Source organism: Delphinapterus leucas, chromosome 2 (assembly GCF_059928025.1).
Source record: "Delphinapterus leucas isolate spDelLeu-1000000601 "Yukka" chromosome 2, BTC_Dleu_Yukka2, whole genome shotgun sequence".
Classification (NCBI taxonomy): Eukaryota; Metazoa; Chordata; class Mammalia; order Artiodactyla; family Monodontidae; genus Delphinapterus; species Delphinapterus leucas.
Genome location: NC_143130.1, coordinates 38365321 through 38382312, shown reverse-complemented (window position 1 = coordinate 38382312; position 16992 = coordinate 38365321). Strand labels below are relative to the sequence as shown.

The 16992-nt window shown below is 45.3% G+C and overlaps 1 protein-coding gene and 1 pseudogene across 1 annotated transcript in view; one reads left to right on the top strand and one right to left on the bottom strand.

Moving 5' to 3' along the window:
* The window catches only part of LOC149749990 (6-phosphogluconolactonase pseudogene), a 50099-nt pseudogene extending 49638 nt beyond the window's left edge, over positions 1 to 461 (bottom strand).
* Positions 1 to 16992, top strand: part of ADAMTSL3 (ADAMTS like 3) — a 376368-nt gene that overhangs the window by 52767 nt on the left and 306609 nt on the right. Inside the window, 1 exon segment of the mRNA XM_089906711.1 lies at positions 8563 to 8682. Within this exon segment, the coding sequence (XP_089762837.1) occupies positions 8563 to 8682 (120 nt within the window).

Sequence of the window (16992 nt, the reverse complement as noted above, 5' to 3'; positions counted from 1 at the left end):
CAGGCTGAAAGGATGGGCCAGATCTAAAGAGGGCGTGAATGACCGGGGATGGTACAGTCCGGCTCTCGGTCCCGAATACAGATATGGCTTAACAGTGGCAGGTAGGAAAGAGAACTTAGTGATCTTTATTGACCACAGTTCTGTAGAGGTCAGTGGTGTGATGTTTGGCTGTGTTCACGCTCTGGAGAGAGACAAACGTCCACCTGTAGTGCTCAGACAAGGCTGGGAGAAGGGTTTAAACTGGCTTGTTGAAATTCAATGAGAATCCCATTGTATTCTTTTTCATGGTGACTGCTCAACCTTCGAGGAGTATTGGGTTCTGTTCTATATATAGGAACACCCACTTCTCCTCCACTTGTTTCTCCTTCCATGCCATCAGCCAAGTCTTGATAGACATCCTCTGTCCTTTCCAGGCTGTAGATGGAGGCTAGGATGCTGAAATCCTGTCCTTGAATCCCCATCCCATACTTCCTTCCTCCTGCCAAAGTCAAAGCCTTCAGCTGGAGGGGGGATGTGGATCAGCTGCATCCTCAGGTCCCTGGAGAAGCCGTCTGGATTCCTTCTGACCCTGTCCCCGATGACTCGGACCCCATCCCCAGTGATTCGGCAGCTGTGGACAGCGGCTGGTGGGATGATGCATTTTGGCAGCTGCTCTCCTTGGCCCTGGATCTGCGCCCTGGGAAGATTGCACACTTCCTGGTCCGGCCTCCCTCCCCCCACCCTGCCGTCAACTCTTGCTGCTGAAGGGGCCTGGTCTTTGGTCACCCTGTTGTGTGCGGAGGCGCCTAACGCCGAGTCTCCCTGACATTTAGGAAGTCAACCCCCATGTGGTGAGAATGTCAGCGCGTGTTCTTTGCTGCCCAGGGTGCTTGCTTTCTGAAGCCATGAGTCAACTTAGCCATTTCTCCTTCAAGGAAGGTCCAGTTTTGCCAAGACTGTTTTCCACTGAGGGAGCTGGGGGACTGGGATGGGGGTGAACTTTCACTCAGCAGCTGGGACTTTGTGTGTCCCTAGTTAAATGTCCTGATGTCCTGTGTCTTGGTTTCTTCCTGTGCGAAAAAAGGCTGGTGACACATACCTCACAGCCTAGCGGTGAGGACAGATAGAGGCAGTGTTCACAAATCCTAGCTCACGGTAGATGCTCAATAAACCTGAGTTTCCTTCCTTCCCAGCTTTCTCTTCAAAGGGCCTCTGTTGAGTCTATGTGCATGACTGTGGAAGATGCTGCAGGAGAAATTCCTGCTCCAAAGTAGGGGTTGGGATTAGACTGTCTCTAAAATTTCTTCCAGTTATTTAGCTCTGTGACTCAAATATTTGTCTCTTCCCAAATTCCACTCTGTTCAGATTCTAGAATTCAATTCCCTCTAGGGAGAGGGAAAGGCAGGGGAAGGACGTGGGGGAGGATGACAGAGGAAAGGTACCTCATTCCACCCTTGGGGAGCAATGGGCCACTTCAGACTAGGTTGGTATCTCTGAACTTCCTAGATTCTTTTGCCCTTTTGCCTTGTAAGAGAGTGAGCTCCCTGTCACTAAAGGAATTCAAGCAGAGGCTGCAGGGCATCTGGCAGGATTGCCGAGGTGGACAGACTGGATTAAATGACTGAGACGGTCCCTCCCAGCACTGAGCTTTCATGATTATGGGATGCTACAGGACGGCTCTTCAAACAAGCATGGCGGTGCACCCTCGCCACTATAGAGGGAAAGGACTTGGATGGCACCAGGCTGTAGCCTCGACTCCCAAATGATTGAAAAATTGACTCAGGAGTAAGGATTTTGATAAAAAGAGGTGAATGTGAAATCAGTTTATCAGTAACGCGGAGTGTGATGTGAGCCTGGAGAGAACCTGGGCTAGCCCAGGGATTAGCAGCGTTTAACTCCCACAGGAGAATGGGGGTTGGTGAGGAAGAAGGCCCCCTAGTCCATAGCTCAGGTAGTGCAGGCCAGCAGTCTTTCACTCTCATGACCTTACACCAGGCATCTCCCCTGGGGAACGCAGACATGATGGAGACAGTCCTCAGCCCTGTGGAACTTCCTCCAAAATGCTGCACTGAGATGCCTTGGGGGAGAGACAGAAGCCTGGGATAGGAACACAATGAACAAAATGTAGGGCAAACATACATCATTTTACCCAGTCGAATTTAAGCAGAGAAAAAAAAAAGCTCATTGACGCTTATGAAATGTTTGTAGTTGCTGTTAATAGTATAGAAGCACAACAGGCAAAATACTCTGGGGATTTCCCTGGTGGCGCAGTGGTTAAGAATCTGCCTGCCAATGCAGGGGACAAAGGCTTGATCCCTGATCCGGGAAGATCCCACATGCCGCGGAGCAACTAAGCCTGTGAGCCACAACTACTGAGCCCACGTGCCACAGCTACTGAAGCCCGTGAGCTTAGAGCCCGTGCTCTGCAACAAGAGAAGCCCCGCAATGAGAAGCCCACGCACCGCAATGAAGAGTAGCCCCCGCTCGCCTCAACTAGAGAAAGCCCGCATGCAGCAACGAAGACCCAACGCAGCCAAAAAAAAATTCTGGTAGTTCGAAGAGAATTAAAAAAAATAAAAGAAGCACAACAGACAAATACTCTGATTACAGAGGCTTAGGACAGTCCCCCCTCGCCGCAGAAGGCAGCAATTTGGGACGAAATGTGGCTGCACTTTCTTTCAGCAGTAGGGCGGCTGCAGCTGCAGCGGAGCCCAGGAAAGAGAGCCAGCTCAGAGGTGAGAAAGCTGAAAGGGGCCGGGGTGGGTGAGGGGTGGTCGGAGAGGGTGGTAGAGACAAACGGATGACCTTGGGACCAGGAGGTCCCTGAGACCTCGCAGAAGGGTATCCAAGGAGTAGGCGCAGGGGAGATGGAGGCTCCAAATCGGCTAGGGAGCATGGCCTGATGAAGGCTTTTGTGGGCCAAGGGCCCTCATCTGGACAAAAGCCAGAGCCTCCGCAATCAATTTGGATCCCATTCCTCTTCCTTCTCAGGGGTTTTGCACCTGTAGTTACCTCTTCTGTCTTCTCCATTCTCTTTCTTGCTACTGGATGATTCCTGTAAGCAAACAAACGTGCTCCAGTGTCTCCTATCTTTAAAAATTCTACCTGCGATTCTACGTTTCCCTCCAGCTATGGCCCCTTTCTGAGTCTCTCATCACGGTCTCTACTTCCTCTTCTCCCATTCACCTCTCAAAACCATGACAGTTGTCCCTGCTGCATCACCGTAACTACTCTTGTTAAGGTCAACAGTGACCTCCTTGCTGTCAGATCCAATGGACACGTCTGTGGCCTCATCTCAGTCTCTTAGCAGCATTCAAGACCGTTGGTCACTCTGATGCTGAATCCTTCCATGACCCAATATTTGTCTTTTTTTCCTTGATTCTACTCTAATTGATTATCATTTTTAGTCTCTTTTGCTTGCTCCTCCTCTTCTACTCACGTTCAGATATTAGACTTATTTATTTTTTAAATTTTTTATTTAATTTATTTATTTTGGCTGTGTTGGGTCTTTGTTGCTGTGCATGGGCTTTCTCTAGTTGCGGCGAGTGGGGGCTACTCTTTGTTGCGGTGCGCAGAGTTCTCATTGTGGTGGCTTCTTTTGTTGTGGAGCACGGGCTCTAGGCACGCGGACTTCAGTAGTTGTGGCACGCGGGCTTCAGTAGTTGTGGCACGCAGCCTCAGTAGTTGTGGTGCACGGGTTTAGGTGCTCCGCGGCATGTGGGATCTTCCCGGACCAGGGATCAAACCCGTGTCCCCTGCACTGGCAGGTGGATTCTTAGCCACTGTGCCACCAGGGAAGTCCTCAGATATTAAAATTATTGAGGGCTCCAGACAAAGCCCTCTTGTCCACCAAACTCATTCTCTAGGGAGGGTCCTTTCCAGTATGATGCTGTAAATATATATGTGTAGGAAATGAAAACAATGTCTTCCAAATTTCTGTCTTCAGCCTTAGACCTCCCTTATGAGCTCCAGACTTGCATATTGAACAGCCAGCTCAAGCTTTCCACATGGATGGATGTCTCATACACATCTCAGACTTCATGTGACCCAAATAGACCCAAACTCTCTGCCCCTCCCCAGCAGATCCTTTCCTGCCTCAGGGCAACCCACCCATTGAATCTTTTTTTTTTTTCCTTAAAGAACTTTTCTTCTTAGTACTTAAATCTCTTATTTATTTATTTAAGCTGTGCTGGGTCTTAGTTGCAGCACGTGGGATCTTTGTTGCAGCATGCGGGATCTTTAGTTGCGGCATGCGGACTTTTAGTTGTGGCATGCGGACTCTTAGTTGCAGCATGCAAGTGGGATCTAGTTCCCCCACCAGGGATCGAACCTGGGCCCCCTACATTGGGAGCGCAGAGTCTTACCTACTGGACCACCAGCAAAGTCCCTCATACTGAATCTTTTGTAGCCTGTTGCTCAAGCCCAAACCCGGAAGTCATCCTTGATGCCTTGCTTTTTCTCACCCGTCAGTAACTTCTAGTCTATCTACCTCTCCCCTTCACCACGGCCATCCTCCCAGTCAAAGGAATCATCCCTTCTCAACTGGATTAGTGCCACGGCCTTCTAATTGACCTATATGATTCCATCTTGCATCCTCCTAACCTATCTTCCACAAAGCAGTCAGTGTTAGCTGAAATCTATAGTTCTTCAACTCCTTGCCATGGCCTGTAAGGCTTTGAATGTCCCAGCTCCTCCTTTCTCTCTTATTTCCATTTCATGCACTCTCTTCCTTGTTCACACTGGATCCAGCCGCACTGACTTCCTTTCTGATCTGCAGTCCCACTGACCTGCTTCCTCCCTTAGGGCTTTTGTACTTGCTCTTCTTTTCATCATGAATGCTCATCCTTGGCTCTTTGTGTGACTGGTTCCTTACCTGTTAGGTATTAGCTTAAATCTTGTCTTCTCAGGGATGCCTTCCTGATCTTCTTATCTAAAGTTAAACAACCCTCTCCCAACCTTATTCTCACATCCCCCTGTTTATTTCTTTTATAGCACTTAGAGCTTTAATTTTCTTGTTTATGAATTTGTTTGCTTATTTTATTATGTATCTCTTCCCACTAGAGTATAACCTTCATGAAAAGAGGGACCTTATCTTTCTTGTACGTCATTGTGTTCATAGCACTTAGAACAGTTTCAGGCATGTAGTAGGTGCTCAATAAATATGTGTTGACTGTATGGTCAACTAAAGATAAGCATCATACTGGGATGCCCTGTGTATTCGGGGAGCTGATTTCAGGTGTTGATCCTAGGCTGCTCCCAGCCCCCACTCTTTGGTAAAACGATCTAACTGTGTCTTTGCACATGGCCACTAACATGTTCCAGCCCTGGCTCCTGCTCTGTGGTGTCTGGCAAGTTTCTTCACTTTCAGAGCCTTAGTTTACTCATTTCTAAAAAAAGGAGTTTGACCTGGATGACTTCTAAGGCCTCTTCAGGCCTTTAAAACTATGATTCTACCATCTCTGAAGCCAATAGAGGCAAACAACAACAACAACTAACTTTTATCGATTCTTCACTAAGCATTTTGGTAATCAGTGTCCATAAATTACGTTAAGATAGAATCCATTCTTTACCAGCAGTTATATAAAATTTGGCCCTGAGGTTCACCTAGATGTGTTTTTTTTTTTTTTTGTGGTACGCGAGCCTCTCACTGTTGTGGCCTCTCCCGTTGCGGAGCACAGGCTCCGGACGCGCAGGCTCAGCGGCCATGGCTCACGGGCCCAGCCGCTCCGCGGCATGTGGGATCTTCCCGGACCGGGGCACGAACCCGTGACCCCTGCATCGGCAGGCGGACTCTCAACCACTGCGCCACCAGGGGAGCCCTAGATGTGTTTTTATCCTTGGAGAGAAGAATGATACTTTTACACATACTCAAACTTCCTGGGAAACATACAGAGACATACATTTTACCATCAAATTCACCTCTTATTTTCACGTGGAAGTTTTTATTCCTGCCTCACCTTTTTAAACCCTGATAAATACAATGTAAAGTTTGGAACGGTGGCTCACAAAGTGGAAGGTAATCAGCTATAGTGATAATCAAGTCATAAGTGTCTGCTGTTTTTTTTCCACCCTAATGAATACTGAGGACTGGAAAGCTTTACTACCAGGAAGCCTTTTTGCTTTTTCTGATACTTCATGCAGAGCCCCATAGAACACTGCTAAAGCGTGTGAGAGTCCGGTTGTCTCTGTGGAGGCTGTGGCATGAGCTCCCCTTCCTTTTCCTCCCAAGGTCACTTAGGAACAATCTCCAGCCCTTATCAGAGAGCTGGCTGGCCAGGTCTGACAGATGTATTCTGTGCCCTTGCCTGGGCCTGATCAGACCTCCTTTCCAGGCTCTTGACACCGTGGCTTTTCTGTGGACCTCAGGGTGACCATGCTAACTTTCAGAGCAGAGCCTCCTCACAGGAAGGTGACATAACAGAAAAAACCTCCACAGAACACCCGGTGGTGGTCTGAACACTGGGGTGACAGACCCATGTCAAGGGTGGCTTCACAGTGTAGCAGGTAGGACATCCACAGGTGTTTTCCCAATTTCCCGCACTCAGGTAGGAGTCACTGGGCCTCAAGCAAGCCATTCAGAAGGAGGGCAAAGGAGATCTGGGGCTGCAGGGCTCTGGGAAGATTCCTGTCTCTCGCTTGGTGCTGAGCCCCTCATGTGAATGAAATTTAATGAGAAAATCTTGAAATTCTTTGAACAGGGTGGGGCTAACCAAAACACAGACTTATCTGTTCGAAGTGCCTTAACAAAGCTATCACATCTTGATTTCTTTTTTTTTAACATGTAGCATTCAAATGGCTGTTTTTGCTTTAACCGCAGTTCCTGCTGCAGTTTGGAATTGTGACCCTTGGTGGAACAGAGGTGTTAGAGGGGTACTTTTATTCCCCACTCCTCCTGTTTGCAGAAAATGATTTCCTCGGAGTTACACCCATGGCCTCTCACTCTGTTTCTTGCTCAGTCCTTCTGGAGCAGGGGGAGTGAGGTACCCTGTTGGGGGCAGAGTCATGGACCAGTGTTTTTGATTATGTGGGGCTAAGCCCTGGGGGTTCCATCTCCTTTATCTCGTCCCTCCTTGAACCAATCAAGGCAGTGATCCGGATAAGCCCTCTACATGCTCTAACTTCCCTTGGATGGGGACGTGGCAAGTGTTGGTAGCAAGTCCATTGGGCCATTGTGTCCAAGCCATATTCTCCAACAGATGGTGTCCTTCCTGTCTCCCCTTGACCCCAACAAATTGGGCTTACGTCTACCGATTCAGATGCCAGGGCATGAGCTTTCCCTGAATCCAATGGAGTCTTTCTGCAAACTCCATGTTTATTTAATCTTGGATTTTTTTATATAAACATACAAAACATTATGAGAAAAAAGTCTCAAAGGAAATACATCAAAACAATTAAAAGTGGTTATTATAGGTTGGAGTATTTATGGGCAGTTTTTATTTTCTTTTGCACTCATCTGAATTTTCTAAAGTCTGCAAGGAAAGTGCACTTCTGTTATAGTATGGAAAAAATAAGTTTGTTTCTCACTCTTTCACCAAACAATCAAAAACAGAAAGAAAGAAAAGGAAAGAGAAAGAAAGCACGTCCTAGAAACAGTGGATTTGTAACAACAGAACTTAAGCAAGTTAACCTCACTGTGGCTGCATTGCTGGAAGGTTGTGGGCAGGAGGAAGAAACAGGTGTCAGGGAGTAAATACTGTGTGAGCTGATTTGAGGTGGCCCAGGGTGCTATCCTGGTCTAACAGCCCCTCAACACAGATAGCTGGTGTGTCTCACATGGCCTTTGCCAAGACAGGGCACTTCCCTTTTTAAAAAAAAAATTTATTGAAGTATAGTTGATTTACAATGTTGTGTTAATTTCTGCTGTGCAGCAAAGTGACTCAGTTATACATATATATACAGATATATATGTGTATATATACACATATCTGTATATACGTGTATATATATATATACATATCTGTATATACGTGTATATATACACATATATATATATATATATATACATTCTTTTTCATATTCTTTTCCATTATGGTGTATCACAGGATATTGACTATAGACCCCTGTGCTGTACAGTAGGACCTTGTTGTTAATCCATCCTATATATACTAGTTTGCATCTGCTAATCCCAAACTCCCAATCCACTCCTCTCCCCCTTGGCAACCACAAGTCTGTTCTCTATGTCTTTTGAGTCTGTTTCTGTTTCACAGATAGGTTCATTTGTGTTGTATTTTAGATTCCACGTATAAGTGATATCATATGGTATTTGTGTTTCTCTGTTTGACTTACTTAGTATGATAATCTCTAAGTCTAATGCCATTTGAAATAATGCAAACGGCATTATTCCATTCTTTTTTATGGCCGAGTAATATTCCATTGTGTATATGTACCATGTCTTCTTTATCCATTCATCTGTCAAGGGATATTTAGGTTGTTTCCACGTCCAGGCTATTGTAAATAAGCACTTCCCTTTTCTTGGTACAGCCTTTTGGTGGGTGGGTTCTCTTGGACCCACCCTTTTCAGAGACTGCCTGTTGGGAGTCCTTACTGGGGCCTTATTTGTAACCAAGTGATCTTGCCTTTCAGACCACAGCAGAGAAGTCTCCTGGGGCCTATTTCCTTCCTGAGTTTGCACTGTCCCCTCAGGGAAGTTTTCTGGAAGATACAACAGGGGAGCAGTTCCTCACGTATCGCTATGACGACCAGGTAAGAACTTCATTAAAGAGCCTATTTTTGGCTTTGCCATTTGCCAATGGGCAGGAAACAGTTTCTCAAAAATAACTTCAAAATAATTATATTTCCTCCTTGGCACCACTTATATAATAGACCCATTACATCAGGAAGGACCCCAAGACTTTGGGCTGCTCACGCTTGCATGTATCTTCCTGCACAGTGTGTGGTCCTCGTTCTGGTTGGGGCATTGCCTTGAGTGACACATTGTCTTATTTTCATCAGAAATATTTCCATATTAATATAAATATTTAAATTCGTTCACTTCAGCTATTGCCAAATTCATCATGTAATTCTGAAGTTATCCAAAAGTTCTGTTTTCTGATTAAGCTTCACTTTCTTTGCCCTCTTAGCTCTTACTTTCTTTCTTTTACCAGCACCAAAACTTTTCTTATCCAAGCCCATTTTCCAGAAAGGGAAAACATAGGCATGCCTCTGTGTGAGGGCGCGTGTGTGTGCACATGCGTGTGTGTTTAAGTCACTGCACGAAACCCAGCTGGAGAGTGAGGCCATGCTTGGCTGAGATGCAGAAACCGCACACTCGGGACTGTGACTCTCCATTCTCGACTTACATTGATGCCCTAACAGCATGGAAGAGTACATATGTCTCTGACATCACTCACAACTTGTTTGAAACAGAGAATGTTGCCAAAGGCAGAGGTTTCTAGCTGATGGGGCCTGAACTTCTGAGGCAGTGGTGCAAACTGGGTTAGGATTTAGGATGATGAGTGACGTCGAAAGATGTTGGTAGACCTTGGCACCTAAGGGGCCAAGTGTGGGTGAGGAATGGGGCAAGAGTGTCTTCTCACGGGACCTGACGGGGTGGAGGAAGATGGCCCAGGGACCGAGGTCCGCTGTGCTGTCCTGATCTGTGTGGTCAAGGCTGGTTAGTTCTGGCTTGAGTTGCGCAGGGCCTAGTTAGGGGGTGAAAAATATTGCTTGGAAGGAGGAGCTCTGGGCAGGTCAGTCTGCCGACATGGGTAGATGTAAGATGTGACAGAAGGGAGTGGTACGCGGCTCTGGGGCTGGCTTGGAGGTGGGCAGAGCGCAGATGAGGCTGGGAGGAGGATTAAAGTCTCAGGCAACGTAACTGGTTGATGAAGGATAGAGCATGGAGGGCGAGTAGAGACATCTATTGCAGGGTGCTCTGTATCCCCCTACTCAGGGGGAGGCACCATTGATTTTGATCCTCAGCTTCTACTGCGTGACTTGTGCTTGGTACATTGAGCTCTGGAGCTGGGACTGGGGTGAGGGGCAGGCTGTGAACCAGTGCACCCAGCTGTGAGCAGGATGCTATCCAGGTAGTCAGGGGCAGGGGTGGGATGAGACCAGTTTTTTTTTTTTAATCAAAATTGTCAACATCAGGGCTTCCCTGGTGGTGCAGTGGTTGAGAGTCCGCCTGCCGATGCAGGGGACACGGGTTCGTGCCCCGGTCCAGGAAGATCCCACATGCCGCAGAGCGGCTGGGCCCATGAGCCATGGCCGCTGAGCCTGCGCGTCCGGAGCCTGTGCTCCGCAACGGGAGAGGCCACAACAGTGAGAGGCCCACGTACCGCAAAAAAAAAATTGTCAACATCAATCATTTAAGTTCCCCGAATAGCGAGTCCACAAATAGTTATTACGGGGAGCAGGGGTGGGGTGGAAGATGATTCGATATTCATGTTATAGACCCCAGTTAATCCTTTGGACAGGCATTTGGGCCTGGTTTCTAAGAGGGCCTAAACCATCACATTGCTTTTGGACCTTCTCCCCGATGGATTTTTAGAGGGCCTATGATTTATGGCTCCTTTTAATCAAGAAATTAATGCTCTAACAGGTTTTCATATGAGAGCATCAGAGAAACTAACGGAGGAGGCAGTAAAGGATAGAAGAGAGTGTCTGGAAAATCACGAGCTCTGTGTTTTTTAATTAAAGAGTGGTTGATGCCTTCTCCAGGTTCTGCAGATAAATGATATTTAATATAATAACAATATAAAAGCTAGCAAAAGAGGAAAGTAAGCCCCTTTAGCCTTTCCAAAAGGCCTAAAGCAGATCTTAAAAGTGTGTGGCACGCCTTGGAAATCTTGTCCTGGGACACAGTGTTCTAGAGAGCCCTAGTGAATAGCATATGAAAACATTCTGTGTTGCCCCCACTGTGTATTTCTTTTAAGGGAAAGGAACAAGGTCAAACTATAACAAGCCAATAATAGCACCTACCCTCTGCTACTAAAGGCAAAGAAAATAGGCCTTTGTACCAAACTAGGTGTATCTGTTGAATGAATCTCAGGAATGTAATCATCTAGAGGCTGTTAACCCATCAGCCCAAGCCTTGATTCTCTTTTCTCTTAATGCTGAGTGTGCGGACTGCACTGTAATATCAGGGAGCTTCTTAGGCTCAGGGGAAAAGTTAGATCAAATATGACTCAGTTTGAAAACTCCCCCTATCCTGTAACATACCATAAAATGTGAAGAACATCTAAGAACATAGACTCAGGAGTCAGACTGCTTTGGATTTGAACTCCATTTCTGATGTTTTATTTGCTGTGTGACTTCGGACAAGTTACTTCACTTCTCTGTGCCTCAGTTTTGTCATCTGTGAAATATATGATGGTGTCAACCTCACGGAAATGTTTTAAGGATTAAAGGAGATAATTCATATGTCTCCCTGCACAGGTTCTGGAGCATATAAGCCCGTACTCTAGCTATTGTTATTGCTAGTAATATTATTTGCAAAGACTCAATTCAGAGAATCTGAGATATTCTTATGCTAAAGAAAAGGAAGAAGCATATTCTCCATTAATGTCAAAGGACCTCACACAATATGTTTAATTTTATTTTTCTATAAACTCTTTTTTTTTTACCTCTTTATTAGAGTATAATTGCTTTACAATGGTGTGTTAGTTTCTGCTTTATAACAAAGTGAATCAGTTATACATATACATATGTTCCCATATCTCTTCCCTCTTGTGTCTCCCTCCCTCCCACCCTCCCTATCCCACGCCTCCAGGCGGTCACAAAGCACCGAGCTGATCTCCCTGCGCTATGCGGCTGCTTCCCACCAGCTATCTGTTTTACACTTGGTAGTGTATATATGTCCATGCCTCTCTCTCGCTTTGTCACAGCTTACCCTTCCCCCTCCCCATATCCTCAAGTCCATTCTCTAGTAGGTCTGTGTCTTTATTCCTGTCTTACCCCTAGGTTCTTCATGACATTTTTTTTCTTAAATTCCATATATGTGTGTTACCATACAGTATTTGTCTTTCTCCTTCTGACTTACTTCACTCTGTATGACAGACTCCAGGTCTATCCACCTCATTACAAATAGCTCAATTTCATTTCTTTTTATGGCTGAGTGTAACAAGCATATAGGTAAAGTACACCCATATCTGAAGTGTAGAACTTGGTAAGTTTTTAAATAACTTTACACCTCTGTAGCCACCACCCAGATCCAGCAATTAAACATTCCCAGCACCCTAGGAAGCTCCTTGGACCCCTTCTGGTCCGTATCCCTCACCCAAGAAGTAACCACCATCCTGACTTCTGTCACTCTTATAGATTCGTTTTGATTTTTACTTTTATATAAATGGAATCATACAGCACATACTCATTTGTGTTTGGCTTCTTTCACACACCATGATGTCTGAAGGGTTCAACCAAGTTCCTGGATGCAACATAATTTAGGGTTTAATGTCTGTCTGTTGCGCTCTTTGGAACGAACTGTCTCATATTGGAACAGATCGCAGCATATTGGGTGGCATGCAGCGTTGCTCTTGCACAGGAGTTCCCAAGTTTTCCCTCTAAGGTTTTCAGGGCAGCCCCTCCAAAGATTCCATACCTGGGGTGTGGTGGAGGCGGTGTTCCAGAGTAGCCTTTGTTCCATCCCAGCAGCTGCTGGCATTCCATGGTCAGAAATAGGTCTAGGTCTGTGTGAGTTGCCACCCAGGGCAGTCAGTGTCTGTGCTGTCATGTCGCTTAAGTACACCTACCTGTGGAGTTTGCGGGTATGTGCCAGAGGCACTGTCCTGCTGTCCCAACGGCCTGAAATCAGAGTGACAAAGTGCTTATGCTGCAGGCGCTGCTGTCTGGTTACTGAAGTTGTTGGGTCAAAGCTGGGTTCACTAGGAACTTCCTGCCTCTCAGATACTCATTTGGTAAAATGGGAAGCAAGCAGATGGTGTGTTTGCTCTCTTCGACGACCCCTGTAGGACTTTTTTTTTTTTTTTAAATTTAAGAACATTTTTATTGAAGTATAGTTGATTTACAATATTGTGTTAGTTTTAGGTGTACAGTAAAGTGATTCAGGTGTATATATCTATTATTTTTTTCAGGTTATTTTCCACTATATGTTATTACAAAATATTGAATATTGTTCCCTGTGTTATATAGTAAATCCTTTTTTTTTTAATTTTTATTTTGTTTATTTTTTTATACAGCCTGTAGGACTTTTTAAAGTATTTTATTCTGGTGTATTTTCATGAAGACCTTCAGGTCACTCTTCAGATGTCTCCTGGATTAGGTGTCTGGAAAACTAATAACCCTGAGGCCAGTAAAGCACAGCTGTGATGTAGGTTGTGTTTAATGAGTCACATAAAAGGCACACTGTGGGTTATACAGGGGGCTGAGACGGCTTCTAGTGAAGAAAGCCGTTCTGAAGCCAACTGGGTAGCAGTGCGGTTCAGTGCATGCAGGACCAGTCAGACAGCCTTCATCTTGCTTCTGCCACTAATTAGCTTGTAATTTAACGAAGTTATCCAACATCTTTGGACCGCAGATGCCTCATTTGTTTTGAAAAACAAAGCGACCGTATTTCATGATCCGAACTCCTTCCCCCCCAAACAGTCTATTTTTCGAAATTACAAAATGATTATTCTACATTGCAGAGTGTTAATTGGATCGTTCTGATTATCGAGGCAGGCTTGCCAGCGATGCAGTAAACTGCTACTTAGAGAATCATAGAATTTTACAACTGGTGGAGACTTTGGCTCAAATGCCTCATTTTACAAGTCAAGAAAACAGAGCCTCTGAATGTGCAAATGACTTACTCAAGGGCACCCGGATGGTCATGTGAAAAAAACTAAAACTTACACTCCACACCTCAGACTCCTCCACTCTGAGATACATCCAGTTGCTTCTCTCAGAAGAATCGCCTAGAAAATAATCTCTTTTCCCAAAAATCCCGATTCCACTGTTATAGTGAATAGGGCTTTGGAGACCTTAGTACATCCAAGGGGATGATTTCATATTCATGGGTTTCTTCATCAGCTCATTCTTAACTCCTTCAGGAATTTGGAATTAACCATTCTGATAGCATTTATAGGGGGAATTATTATCACAGTAGGAATGACGTTGTTTTCAAGGTCTGGGTGAAACGTGGTAGCGGAGATGGAAATGGCACCGACTTCCCATGTAGTGAGCAGATCCTTGGAATGAAAGCGTTCTGACATTCGGTTGCATCCGTGGTACAAGGTAGTTAAAATGTGTTAGTTTGGGATGACTTGCTAAGGAGCTTGTGGTGGAAAGCCTTGTTAGGCAGCCAGCCTCTGGGGTAGATTCTTTGGTCATTCCTCATGGTGGTTTTAGAGTTTTGTCCCCCAGAGGACCTGTTCACAGGCAAGCAGCTGAGTGTTGGCCGGTTCTAGGAAGTGGAGTCTTGAATTCTGCAGTCTGTTCTTTCTCCATCGCGGATGAGGCAGAACTGAGAGCTGCTCAGCGTCTGCCGAAGTCTCTTTCTGGAAAAGAGGATGGCGAGTCTTCCCATCCTGCCCTTTAACTCACTGAAGCTTTAGACGTGGGGCTTCATGAGTTGTCATGGGACTGACTTAAAAGTCTGTCCCAGGATTCGTGTTTCTCCATTGAAAGTCATTTCTTTTCTTTTTTTTTTAAAAAAAGTTAGGGGAACTCTTTGTTTTGCACAAATATTCTTTTCTTTTTGTGTTTTACTTTTTAGCATTTGTTAGGTGCAGGGAAATGTGGAAGGTACGTCTTCCCAGATTTTGTGGATTGGCTATAATGTGCTTCCTCCTTGTGGGCAGCCGTGGTGGGATAAAGGGGGTTAAGCACACTTAGAAATTCATGCCCATGTGCATTTTCCTATGGTCCAAGGATTGTCTTTTCGTGAGCACATGTTGATGTGATGTCTACCTTGCCACCTTAGGCTACAAAGCACCAAAAGGCTGAAAAACAAAAACAAAAACAAAAGACACCCAAAGCGTTAACTTGAATTCCAGGCATGTGGGATAAGGCTGGGTGTTCAGTTAGTGGTGGGTTCTGACTTTCCTAAAACTAACCTAGGGTAAATTCTAACATAAGCTTGCAGACATTTGGAAGAGAACCACCTTGATTTCATGTCACAGAGGTCCTTTTGTATACTGTCTATACCCATCATCCTTTCTCCCCTGTTACCTTCTGTCTCCCCTGTAACTCCAGGTAAGGAGCCCCTGGCTGATCTGGCATTTGTTTTGTCTCTTTCTGCCCACGTTTAAGTGGATTCAAGATGTTTTTTCAAGTTAACGTTGCTGTTAGCTATACTCTGATCTACCGTTGCTTTCAGCGACCTTGATTTCCAAATTCTTATTGTCTCCTGCTGCTCCCTCCTCCTCCTTTTTTTTTTTTTTTTAATTTATTTTATTATTGGCCACGTTGGGTCTTTGTTGGCTGCGTGCGGGCTTTCTCTGGTTGCGGCGAGCAGGGTTGACTCCTTGTTGCGGTGTGTGGGCTTCTCACTGCGCTGGCTTCTCTTGTTGCGGAGCACGGGCTCTAGGCACACGGGCTTCAGTAGTTGTGGTACGCAGGCTCAGTAGTTGTGGCGCACGGGCTTAGTTGCTCTGCGGCATGTGGGATCTTCCCGGACCAGGGCTCGAACCCGTGTCCCCTGCATTGTCAGGTGGATTCTTAACCACTGCGCCACCAGGGAAGTCCCCTCCTCCTCCTTTTAGCTCTTAAAATCTGACTTCCAGCATCTCCTACTTCCACACACCCCCTCACCTTAGACGGGCATCCTTTTCAAGAATTTCACTTCCTTTCCTGGAGTCAAATCCAGGGTTTGGTGCGAATCATTCTACATCTGTAAAATGCTATGTTTGTAAAATTCTGTGTTTGTCAGCATTCTAAGGCCTTACGACGTCATCAATGGAGTCATAGTTGACTCTTCGCTTTCCTCCCCTGGATGCCATCGATTGCCTACTTGTGTGATTTCTCATTTCAGAACGCCTCTCCAATTTGTATTTTCTTTACTGTTTCCATCACCAGGGAGGTAGAGGGCTGGATGTGCGGCCCAGCCCTGACAGGCATCTGGAATTGTAGCATGACAGAGTTGGAAGGAAGTTTAGGGACTCTGTTTTTTCAGGTGAGGAATCTGAGCCCCAGAGAGGAACAGTGTCTTACCCAAGATCACACAGCCAGGCAGTAGCAAAGCCAAGTGCCTGTTCTTTGCCCTGAAGCTCAGTTAAGACATTTTTACATCTAATCTGCGGGTAGGAAAAGTATGAGAGCAATGTTTGAATGAATTTTTAATACGAGTCGTAACAATAATATATTAATAATGAAGCCTTTGTGTAGTCTTCTTTCTAGACGTCTTTTAAATGTCTTTTTTTCTTCAACGATTATGACAAACCAAATTTTCCTCTTCCTTATTTAATTATTGATTTATGCATTCTTTATAAGGACAAGAAATCTGTTTGCTGTGAGTCCATCTTTCTCAAAGTAACTTCTTCTGAACTTTTCATGAATATCTTGGCCGGGAGCTTCATTGTGGTTAAACTGTTGGCAGGCCTCAGAAATATCACTTGATGTTTCCAAGTTATTTATGTAATAGTTTTTAACTTGGGAAGTATATACCAACTTCTGAAGTTTCTAGTGAAGGGAAATGGCCTTAGCCCTCGGACATATAGGGTGTTGTCATTGTCTTTGGGGATCTAGATCACACATTCTCCACAGAGGAGAGTTTTCTGTGTTGTTTCTGGCCTATGTGTAAAATGTTTTTAAGCAGCGAGCCATTTGAGTTTGAATAGCTCATTCCTTTGTTAGTGAGTAATGTTGGTCGAATGTAGTTACGCTCCTTCAGTATTCCAAAGATTTAGCTATCTAATGAGGCGAGCTCATGGTCTGTTAGGAGAAGACAGGAACACACTGATTGGAATGACTTGTACTCGATTCCTAGTTCAAGCGTGCTGCAAATACACGAACACTGCACACGCGACCGTACGTGCTGTTCTGATCGACTTTGGCACATGTGGAGTCTGAATTTCATTATCCTCGAGCTTTTCACACATCAGCTCGTTCTCAAGCATAAAAGAATTAGGTCTGTTA